Source organism: Sus scrofa, chromosome 15 (genome assembly GCF_000003025.6).
Source record: "Sus scrofa isolate TJ Tabasco breed Duroc chromosome 15, Sscrofa11.1, whole genome shotgun sequence".
Taxonomy (NCBI): Eukaryota; Metazoa; Chordata; class Mammalia; order Artiodactyla; family Suidae; genus Sus; species Sus scrofa.
The window spans coordinates 24,501,978-24,514,569 of record NC_010457.5 but is presented as its reverse complement, the minus strand read 5'-3'; the positions used below and the strand labels follow the sequence as shown (position 1 = coordinate 24,514,569).

At 37.9% G+C, this 12,592-nt stretch overlaps 1 protein-coding gene across 1 annotated transcript in view; it reads right to left on the bottom strand.

The window, feature by feature from the left end:
- The window catches only part of MARCO (macrophage receptor with collagenous structure), a 38,352-nt gene extending 26,717 nt beyond the window's left edge, over positions 1-11,635 (bottom strand). Inside the window, exon 1 of the mRNA NM_001256366.1 lies at positions 11,375-11,635. Within this exon, the coding sequence (NP_001243295.1) occupies positions 11,375-11,408 (34 nt within the window). The 5' untranslated portion in view covers positions 11,409-11,635. The remainder of the gene's footprint in view (positions 1-11,374) is intronic.

The following is a 12,592-nucleotide window of genomic DNA, read 5'->3' as shown; positions in this document are numbered from 1 at the left end:
ATCATTGCAGTTCCAGAAAGAGTGTGAAGCTGAAGAAATATTTGAAGAAATAATAGCTGAAAGTTTCTCAAACTTTTTGGAAGACATAAACCTACAGATTCAAAAAGTTGAGCAAATCTCAAATATGATAATTTTGAAGAAATCCATGCCAAGACATATCACACTCAGGTAAAAATCTGAAAAAAATCTAGAGATAAAGACAATTAAAAATCTAAAGAAAAAGAAAAAATCTTGAAAGCAGAGAAAAATGACACATTACCTATAAAATAATACCAATTTATAATAACAATAGATTTCTCATCTTAAACCCTGGAGATCACATAGAAGTGGCACAATGTTTTTTGTGTGCTGAAAGATGTGAATTGTCAACCATGAATTCTATATCTAGTGAAAATATCCTTCCACAATGAATGGGAAATAGAGATTCTTAGATGAAGGAAAACTAAGATAAGTCATTGCTAGTAAACTTACCTTTTAAAAGTAGCTAAAGAAAGTTTTGCAAACAGAATGGAAATGATAGAAGAAGATGTGACACTTCAAAAAAGGAAGGAAGACCAGGAAAATGGAAAAAAGAATGAGTAAAATATAGGAATATAACTAGACATCCTTCTAGTCATAATTTTTTGGTACTGTATTATTTAATTGTAATGTACAGTTGCATTATTTAATTATAATTATCACAAATTCTTTGATGGAGAGGAAATCAGAATCAGATCTAAGAAGACTTCAGCATTCCAAGAATGATGTCAAATGACCCCCTTCATGGTGGATTATCCACTTATTTACTATGAGATATATTTCTTCTCCAGAGATTCCTTGTTTGTGTATCAACTGTAGATTTTTGGTTTGCAGTTATTCTGAAGTTTTGATATGAGTCTATATGTATGTGACATTGTTTTAAGTTGTTGTTCTCTTAATTGCAAGTTCATCTCCAGTGGCCTGTATTTGTACCCACCTCTTCTCATGATGTCTGACTTTGGTGGTATAATTGTGCATGGATGATTTTGTATCTTTACTGTATATATACCTTTACTGGTGAGCCTTGTCATTTGTGGAATTTTTGTTTCCTGTTGCTGTCTTTTCTTTTCTGACTAGAGAAGTTCCTTTAGTATTTGTTGTAAGCCTGGTTTAGTGTTGCTGAATTCTCTCAACTTTTGCTTATCTGTGAAGGTCTTGATTTCTCCTTCAAATCTAAATGAGAGCCTTGCTGGATAAAGTAATCTTGCTTGGAGGTTTTTTCCTTTCATCACGTTAAGTATATCATGCCGCTCCCTTCTGGCCTGCAGAGTTTCTGCTGAAAAATCTACCAATAACCTTATTGGGGTTCCCTTGTATGTTCTTTGTTTCTTTTCCCTAGCTGCTTTCAAGATTTTCTCTTTGTCTTTAATTTTGGTCAGTTTGATTAGTATGTGTCTCAGTGTGTTCCTCCTTGGGTTTATTTTATATGGTACTCGTTGTGCTTCCTGGATTTGAATGAGTTGTTCCTTTCCCATGTTAGGGAAGTTTTTGGCTGTTATCTCTTGGAATATTTTTTCTGTCTTGTTCTCTCTCTCTTCTCCTTCTGGCACCCCTATAATACAGATGTTGTTGCGTTTCACGTTGTCCCAGAGTTATCTGAGACTCTCTTCATTTGTTTTCAACCTTTTTTCTCTTTTCTGTTCTGCATCAGTAATTTCCATTAATCTGTCCTCCACCTTGCTTATTCATTCTTCTGCCTCCTGTATTCTGCTGTTAGCTTCTTCTAGTGAATTTTTTATTTCAGTTATTGTATTTTGCATCTCTTCTTGTTTAAGTTTTATATCTTGTATCTTTTTGCTCAGCATTTCCTGTAAGTTATCCATCTTTGCCTCCAGCTTATTTCCAATGTCTTGCATCATCTTCAGCATCAGCACTCTAAAGTCTTTTTCCTGGAGGCTGAGAATCTCTTCATTGCTTAGCTGATTTTCTGGTGTTTTTCCTTTCTCCCTCATCTGAGTTATAGTTCTCTGTCTTTTCATTTTTATAAGTTTTTGGTGTGGTGACCTTTTTATAGATAATAGAGTTGTAGCCTCTCTTACTTCTGGAGTCTGCCTCCCTTGTGGCTGAAGTCGGTATGGGGGCTTGCTGTAGGCTTCCTGATGGGAGGGGCTGATGCCTGCCCACTGGTAGGTGGAGCTGATTCTAATCCCTCTTGTAGGTGGGGCTTAGTCTCTGGATGGGATTAGAGACAGCTGTGTGCCTGAGGGGTCTTTAGGTAGCCTGTTTTCTGAGGGGCAGGGCTGTGATCCCACCTGGATTGTTGTTTGCCCTGGGGCTTCTCAGGCTGACTTATGGGTGGGGCCAGATTTTCCCAAAATGGCCACCTCCAAAGAAAGGCAGCTTCTGAATATTCCTGAGAGCTTTGCCTTCAATATCTCTCACTTACAACAAGCCACATTCACCCCTGTTTTCCCAGGAGGTCCTCCAAGAACTGCAGTCAGGTTTGACCCAGATTCCTATGGAGACCTTGCTCTGCCCTGGGACCCAGTGCACGTGAAAGTCCGTGTGCACCTTTTAAGAATGGGGACTCCATTTCCCCCAGTCCTGTGGAGCTCCTGTGCACAAGCCCCATTGGCCTTCAATGCCAAGTGCTCCAGGGGCTCTTTATCCCAGTGCCGGATCCCCACACATGAGGGTTTGATATGGGGCTCAGAACTCTCATTCCTGTAGGTGAGTCTCTGTGAACCAGTTAGTTTTTAGTCTGTGGAGCTTCCCACCTGGGAGGTATGAGGTTGTTTGTATCATGAAATCGCCCCTCCTACCTCTTGATGTGGCCTCCTCTTTTTCTTCTAGAGTAGGGTATCTTTTTTAAGGTTTCCAGTCCATTTGGGTGAAGAGCGCTCAGTCTTTAGTTGTGAATTTTGTTGTTTTTAGGAGAGAAGTTGACTCCAGTCCTTCTATTCTGCCATCTTAATCCTGTCTCCCATTTTTTGTGTGTGTGTGTGTGTGTGTGTGTCTTTTTGTCTTTTCTAGGGCCATACCCACAGCATATGGAGGTTCCCAGGCTAGGGGTCCAATCAGAGCTGTAGCCACTAGCCTACACCAGAGCCATAGCAATGCAGGATCCGAGCCACATCTGCGACTTTCACCACAGCTCACAGCAACACCAGATCCTTAACCCACTGAGCAAAGCCAGGGACTGAACCCGCAACCTTGTGGTTCCTAGTTGGATTCGTTAACCACTGAGGCATGATGGGAACTCCATCCTTCTCCAAATAATTTTAAAGAATCACATTTGATGATTGAAACATAAATTTTAATACTATCTGATATGGTACTCAGTGTATGTGGAGGAATACATCAGACAATTCATTTTTAAAAGTTAAGAGGATAAAAAGACATAAATGGATATAGTATTTCTATACTTCACTCAAAGTCATAAAATGTTGACACCAATAGACTGTGATAAGTTATGTATTTCAGATATAATACATAACATATGTAATGCCCAGAGCAACAACTAAATGAACTACTTGAAGAGATGTACTCCCAAAACCTGTAAACAAATAAAATGGAATTCTAAAAAAGGGCTCAAGTAACCCATAGGAAGGTAAGAAAAGAGAAACAGATGAATCAGAATCAGAGGAAACAGAGTAAATACAAAATAAAATGCAGATTTAAGCCTACCATATGTGAAATTACTTTAATATAAATGGTCTAAATACACCAAGTAAATGGCAGATATTGGCAAAGTGAATTTAAAAGCAGGATTCAATTATAAGCTATCTGTAAGAAACCAAACAGTAGCTCTTCTATTCACATGAAAAAAAAATTGATACAACTGAAAGGAGAAATGGACAAATGTCACTTATAATTGGGGACATTAACATCCCATTCTCAGCAATTGATAGGAAATAAGCAAAGATATAGAAGAACTGAACAACACCATCAACCAATAGGATGTAACATTTATAGACTATTCCATGCAACAACAGTAGAATACACATTTTCTGCATGCATACATGGAATATTCCCTAAGACCATATCATGGGTCATAAAACAAGCCCAATAAAATGTAAAAGAATTTAAATTTTGCAGAGTGTGTTCTCTGACAATAATGGAATCAAAACAGAAATCAGTAACACGTAGGCAATAGAAAAAATCTCCAAATACTTGGAATTTTTTTTAAACTTCTAACTTATGCATGGGTCATAGAGAAAGTCTCAAAGGAAAAAAGTTTAAAAATAAAGCTGAATGATAGTGAAAATACAACACATCAAAGTATGGGATACAGCTAAAACAGCACTGGGAGGGAAATTTACAGTGCTAAATACTTACATTTCAAATGAGGAAAGGTCACAAGTCAATAAACTAAGTTCTTACCTCAAGAAACCAGAAAAGAAGAACAAAATAACCCCTAAACAGGTTACAATAAAGATCCGAGCAGAAATCAATGAGATTTAAAATAAGAATACAAAAGAAAAAAATCTGAAACAGCAAGTTCCTACTCTATAGCACAGGGAATAATATCCAATCTCCTGGGATAGATCATGATGAAAAAGATATATATAAAAAGAATGTGTGTGTATATATGTATATGTGTATATATATGTATATATATATATACATATATCACTTTGCTGTATAGCATAAATTGGCATAACATTGTAAATCAACTATAATTTTAAAATATTCCAGTTTCAAAATCTAATAATAAACTTTATCTACCCTACAAAAAAATCTAGTTCTTTGAATGAAATCAATAAAATTGATAAAGCTCTAGCAAGACTGACCAATATAAAAAGGAAGAAAACACAAATCACCAATATCAAAAATAAAACAGGTAGTATCACCACAGATGTTGAAACTATTAAAAAGAAAATAAGAGGAGTTCTTGTCATGGCTCAGCAGAAACAAATCTGAGTAGTATCCATGAGGATGCACGTTCCATCCCTGGCCTCCCTCAGTGGGTTAAGAATCCGAGGTTGCCATGAGCTGTGGTGTACATTGCTCAGATCCAGCATTGCTGTTGCTGTGGCATAGGCCAGCGGCTACAGCTCTGATTTGACCGCTAGCCTGGGAACCTCCATATGCCACATGTGTGGACCTAAAGAAAAAAAAAAGGACAGAAAAAAAAATTAGAAAATACAACTAACTTTTTGCTCACAACTTAGAAGAAATGAACCATTTCCTCAAAAATTACAAACTACAAAAATTCAACTAAGATGAAATAGATAATATAAATATCTATATCCATTAAACACATTAAGTTTGTAATTTAAAAGAAATATCCAGGTCCACATAATTTTGTTGGAGTATCCTAACCTTTAAAAAAGTAATTAGCACCAAGTTTAAACAATTTTTTATGAATAATAAAAGGGTAGAAAATACCCCCAACTCATTTTCTATTACCCTAATATGAAAATTAGACAAACACAGAGTTCCCGTCATGGCTCAGTGGTAATGAAACTTGACTAGAATCCATGAGGATGCAGGTTCAGTCCCTGGTCTCCCCTCTCTCAGTGGGTTAACTGATCAGCCATTGCAGATGCAGCTCGGTTCTGGTGAGGCTGCAACCCTTGGCCTGGGAACTTCCACATGCTGCGAGTGTGCACCTTCCCCCCCAACCAAAAAAAAAAGAAAAAAAGAAAATCAGACAAAGACAGTATAAAAAAGGAAACTAAAGATTAATATCTCTCACAAATTTCATACAAAAATCTTCAACAAAATAACAGTAAACCATATAAAGCAATATCAATAGGATTTATATACCATGACTAAGGAATTTCCAGGTATGCAAGACCAGTTCAATACCTGAAAATTGATCATTATAATCAACATATCAGTAGCCTAAAGAGGAAAAACCATATAATCATATAGTTGATGAATAAAAAGACCTTAACAAAATCCAATTTGTAATATAACTGTCGTAATTATAATTCTCATAATAACTAACAACAACAGAACCAGAAGAGAATTTCCTCAAGTTAAAAAGAGAGAGAGAGAGAGCATCTACAAGATATCTAAAGCTTATATCACACATAATGGTAAGACAGAAAATTTTCTCTTTAGATTGGGAACAAGACAAGGAAGTCTGTTCTCATTCCCTTTTTCTATATGCAACTGACAAATGACTGGAAATCAAAATTAAAAATGGAATGGCATTTATAATTGCTCCAAAGAAAATGAAATATTTAGATATAAATTTAACCAAATGTATGCAGGATCTGCATGCTGAAAGTTATACAATCCTTATTAAAAATAAAATCCAATGACCTAAATAAATTTAGAAACATATCATATTCATGGATTGTAAGACTGAATATAGTAAAGATGTCAATTCTCAAACTAATCTAGAGGTATGATATAATTCTTAAAAAATCCCAGAAAGGATTTTTGTAGGTATAAATTTATACTAAAATTTATATGGAAAGGCAGAAGTTCCAGAAGTTAATCTTGAAATAAAAGAACTAAATGTGAGAAATAGCTACCTGATGTCAAGACATACAGTATCAAGACAGTGCAGTCTTGGTGCAGAGATAGACATGTAGATTAATGGGACAGAATAAAGAACACAGAAATAGACCCACAGATGTATATCCAACTGATTTCTGACAAAGGAGCAAAAGTAATTAACTAGAGGAAGGATAGTCTTTTCAGCAGATGGTGTTGAAGCAATTGGATATCCACAAGAAAAACAAACAAACAAACCCAACCTCAACTTCCCATCTTAAAAAATCAACTCACAATTAACCATGGTACTATAATGTAAAACTATAAAACTTTTAGAATTAAGTCTAGGAGAAATTCTTCAGGACTCAGGGCTAGGTGAAAAGTTCTCAGTCTTGACACCAAAAGCACAATCCATAAAAAGAAAATCAATAAATTGGACCTCAGTGGAATTAAATACTTTGGTTTTGCAAAAGACTTTGTTAGGAGGATAAAAAGACAAATTATGGACTGTGAGAGAATATCTGAAAAATATCCAGACTTGTATCTTGAATGTATCAAGAATTCTCAAAACATTTATTATTAGTTTATCTTAGTAAAAACAGAAAAAATCCGGAGTTTCTTCATGGCCCAGCAGTTAATGAACCCGACTAGTATCCATGAGGATGCGTTTTCGACCCCTGGCCTCACTTAGTGGGTTAAGGATCTGGCTTTGCCGTGAGCTGTGGTGTAATTTGTAGACTCGGCTTGGATCCAGCATTGCTGTGGCTGTGGTATAGGCTGGCAGCTGCAGCTCCAATTTTACCTCTAGCCTGGAAACTTCCATATGCTGCAGGTGCGGCCCTTAAAAAAACAAACAAAAACACACCAGTGAAAACATAGGCAAATGACATGAATAGACATTTCACTTACGAGGGTATAAAATGGCAACTAAACATGCAAAGATATTCAACATTATTAGCTATTAAGGAAAAGCAAAGCAAATTAAAACTATAAAGACATATCACTATTACATGTCTATCAAAGTGACTAAAATAAAAATAGCAATAATACCAATTGCTGGTAAGGATACAGAAAAAAGGAAATCAGTTGTACACTGCTGGTGGGAATGTAAAATGGTACATTTACACTGGAAAAATAGATTAGCTGCTTCCTGTGATACCAAACATGTATTTACAATCTAGAAATTTCACTTTGGGGCACTTATCACAGAGAAATGAAAATTTATACTTGTATAAATGGTCATAAAAGCTTTATTTTTAATAGCCAAAATGGAAACAACCCAAATGTCTTTCAATGAGTGAATGGTTAAACCAACTGTGATACATTCATATCACACAATAATATTCATAAATAATACTCATTAATAAAAGAACCAACTATTGATACATACAACAACTTGGATGGATCTCAATGGAATTATGCCACATGAAAAAAAAGCTAATCTTTAAAATGTTGCATACTGTGGAATTCTATTTATATAATATTTTTTAAATAGCAAAGTTATAGAAAGGAGGAACAGATTAGTGGTTACTGGGAAGTAGCGATTTTTGGGTGGGCAAAGAGGGTATGTGTGTCTATAAAAAAGTCATGAGATGTTTGTGGTGATGGATTGTTTTGTATCTTGATTTTGGTGATGGTTACACAAATACACACATCTGGTAAAATTGTAGAGCCCTATATTCACACACACAAATGAGAGCATGTAAGACTAAAGAAATCTAAAAAGCTCTTGGGTTATACTAGTATCAGTTTCCTACCTGGCATATTGTTCTATAGCTGTGCAAGATTTTATCACTAGAGAAAAATGGGTGAAGGTCACAGAGCTTCCCTGTACATTTTTTTTTTGCAACTGTCTGTGAATTTAGAATTACTTCCCAAAAAAATAGTGGGAAAAAAGATCACCTCTGCATAAATCATATTTCTTTAAAAGATGAAAATGGTGACATGACAAAAAAAAATTATGTCAGAACAATGACATGAAGTGAAAGTAGTCCTATCAGCAAGGCTGACCCTGAATGCACTCTGGGGTTAAGGTCTGTTGGCAGAACATTTAAAATTAACTTCAGTGCAGGAAGAAGGGACAGGTAGATACAATGCTGGGACCAATGCTTAATGTTAAGACAAACAAACAGCACAAAAACTCATGATTTCTCAATTTGTATTTTTAGAGGTCTTTTTTGTCAATAAGGATGTTCTTCAGACTGAAATTGGTGGAAGAAATATTATGAAGAAAGATGTGAAACCTGAAATAGTGGAGGGCTTCTGGTAAGAGGATCAGATAATACCACAAAGATTGGAAGGGGCTTGGTGTGGTAACAGAACTTGAAGAGCTAGACACATCAGAAAAGTGACAGGAAGACTTGAGACAGGCAAATGCTCATATTTTCAAGAAGGTGGAAAGGAGCACATTCCAGAAAGATATTGTTTACAGGGACAAATGAGAAAGCTCTTGTTCAAGCTCAAATGTTCTGTTGCTAAAGGGAAGAGGCTGATACTGGTTCATGAGGGGAGACCAGGATTTCGCTGGACCTTCAGGGCAGCAAGAGCCAAAATATGCAGTCTCTTCAGAAAACCAAAGCAGTCTTCAGCCGACAGATAGGTAGATAGATAGGTGATAGACAGATATATAGTTAGATAGATAGATAGATAGATAGATAGATAGATAGATAGATAGATAAACTGACAGGTAAACAAGCTTGGAGCCATTTAGTGCTGAAGCAAGTTGGTTTTGTTTTTTTTTAATCTCAGTAAGTCCCAAGGGTGTCCCCGTGTTACAGAGCCTCATGGTGATCACTCCATAATGGCTCTCATCTAGAAAGTTCCATGTGTTCCATGTTCTTTGTATGAGGAGAGACAGGAAGTTGTGAAAACATTTAGGAAAACATTCCATCCAAACTGGACTGATTTGGGGTTTTGGTTAAATTTTTAGTTTGTTGCATCTGTAAACCCAAGTCAGAAATCTGAGATTCACCCTTGACTCTCATCGTCCTCACTTGCCTTGTGTCCCCACTATAGAACTACTGATTTGACTTCTAATAATTCTCCAGAGTATTCTCTCTCTTCCTTCAACACACCCACTGCTTCTCATCATCTCTTGCTGCCCAGCTGTCCTCTGTCCTTGGCATTACTCTTTCCAGCTCGTCCCCCATCCACCACCCCATCAAATTCCAATCACTGCCTCTCAGCCCAGCTTTAATCTCTTCAAAGCTCCCCAATTGTCCTCAGGGTGAAGTCCAAATTAATTTGTCCTATTCTCAATCCCCAGTAAGCTTCCCCATCCAATTTTGGCCCAACAGTATGAAGTTATTTGTATTTTTTTTCTTAATATTCCTTGTAAGTATATCATAAACACATGGTACCCTCGCCACCATCTCCTTTCTCTAAGCAATCCTTTTTATCCTTTAAACTTTAGAAGAGGTCTCAGCTCTGCCCTCCAGTGCCCCAAACCAGGTTGGCTCTGTCCATAAAATCCTGTGAAAATCTCAGTGAGAGCCAGCAATGAATTGTATAGAGGTAGGTTATGGATAGGCTCGCTCTGCCATCCTCCTGCCACCGCCAGCATGACTATGGGCTCCCTGAGGCCAGAGGCCATGCTGATCTTTGTCTGTTTCCTCAGTGCTGAGTGCAACACCCAGCAGGTAGTAGGTGCAAATATGTTTGATCATCTGACTTTGCTTGAACATTTTCAGCATCTTAAAAAGTCATAAGTTCAAAATGCTGCCTTCCCCAAAGTTCTGTCTGAGTAACCAACAATTAAAGTCACTTATGCCCCTGCTTTCTTTGTCATACCACCATAAATTCTTAAAGGCAGAGCCTTGGACCACTCATCTTTGGATCCCCCATCTTTGGACCCCCATAAATTCCAGCCAGTGACCTTCACAGACAGACTCTGGATGAGAAGGAGAGTCAGGACAGGGGATGGTGCTGCATTTGTTCCCACACATACAACTTCCAGAAAAGACTGGGAATGGGGGTGACTGATTGACTTGGAAGACAATTTCAAAAGGATATTCTGAAATGAGAAATCAGAGATCCCCTGAGGAAAGCACTCAACAGTGACTTTAAATGCTACAAATTCTAGAGGATTTTAAAAAAGGTATCACCCATGTAACACTGAGGGAGAAAAAAAAACAACAGAGTTGACTGAATTTTTAAAATATGAGTGTAATCTAAGACAAACTAATTACCAAGCTATAATATATCCTAGGCCACACCAGATGGAAAAATCGCTCCCTGAGCAACACAGGAGTTATAACAGAAGTCACCTTAAAGAATTTTTTTGGAATGGCATTAAATAAATGTAAAACTTGGCTTCAGTTTTTGTGGAATTTTTTCATCCCTCTTGTTCTGCATTATTCTTTCATCACACAGTTCATCACACCTATAACCTCATGTCAGAATGAGACACTAATAAAAAAGAGGGCCATATAATATACAGTAGGATCAATCAAAGGGAAAATATTTAAGTATAATTTAAAGGAGTTGTGAAACTAAAGAAAAAAATCCCTGGGAGTTCCCATCCTGGTGCAGAGGTAATGAATCCAACTAGGAACCATGGGGTTGGGGGTTCAATCCCTGGACTCAGTCAGGGGGTTAAGGATCTGGGATGCCTTGAGCTGTGGTGTAGGTCACAGACGTGGCTTGGATCCTGCATTGCTGTGGCATAGCCTGGCAGTTGTAGCTCCGATTAGACCCTTAGTCTGGGAACCTCTATATGCCACAGGTGTGGCCCTAAAAAGCAAAATCAATCAAACAACAACAACAAAAACCCCTGTATACTTAAAGTCAGAGCACTTATTACTAACATCATACGAATTTCTGATGGAAGCATGAAAGCAAACAGAACTGTATTATTGAGAGTCAAAGGTGCAAACCTAGACTTTCAATTGACTTGTCTACTCTTGTGTTGCCAAGAGAAAGACTATATCACAGGCAATGTCATTATTGGGGAGTAGTACTTTACCATTAATTTCAAAGGTCTCCACTTTAGGCAACATGGTTTGGTCATGAGCTGTCCTTTCTCTGGTGCTGGTCAATGGCTCCTCTTCCTTGAGAATTTCCTTATTTCCACTGCTAAGCTTTATAGATGGCCAAAGTTCTGGAGCCAGCAGAAATGCTCCCCCAAGAGGAACCACTCAAGAAAGATTGTTCCCTTTTAACTGCTGCTGCTACTTGTAGAGCACGCAGAACTTCCTTTGGCTCTGATTTCCAAATTAGCAAAATGATTCTTGACATGATCAGATGAGGCATTTCAAAACGGGCTATCCACATGTGGAACTCCTGCCTCGTGCAGCTGCTTGTTAAGGGGGACCTCTGGGGCACGAGTCACAGGTCCTTGAAAGCATTCCTTGCTCCCATACCCCTGAAAGCAGAGAGCTGATGATCCAGGAGGCCATTTCTCCCCATCTCATCTACCTACCCAAGCCATCATCCTAGACCCAATGCGTTGTCCTGGGACTACTCTGGCCCACACTGAAACCTGCCTCCTCTGACCTACTTCAGCCCTAGGAGTTCATCCTTGCTGCCCAAGGTGTGGACCATGGGCCAGCAGCATTAGCATCACTTGGGAAATTTTTATAAAGGCAGAGTCCCAAGTCCCACCCCATATGTGCAACTAAAAGCTGAGAGTTAAGTTTTATTTTGGTCAAAATTAGGACTTAAACCCAGGAGGAAGTATCTAAAGTAACCCTGAGGAATCCAATCCAGGAAGGCAAGGGAGGAGCTAAGATACATTGGAGTTTTTGCAACAAAAAGGCAGTTAGTAGGAACAAAAAATTACTTCTAGTAACAGAAAACCAGGTATATTAAGTCAAGGAATTTGGTACTTTTCTATGGGAAGATGCAAAGGCCTGGGCTCACTGAAATCATTCCTTTGATATACAACCCAGCCATCTGGGGCAAATATCTTGTGTTTTCAGAGCCTGAGTTTCCTCAGGGCTCACTCTTAGGAGTGGCTGCAGTCTGATTGCTGCTAGATGGCAAGTATTCTTTGTTTCCTTCCTAAGTTCCCTCAGGGTTCACTGACTCACACTTGGAGGTGGCTACACTCACAGATGACTCTGACATCCTTTGTTTTGTTGACTTAACTATAGCCCAGGAGGCAGCATTTTAGACAGTTCTGAAATACCACCCTAAAGAGGAAAGGGGGTAATATCAGGATATATGTGATAAAGCTGAAAAG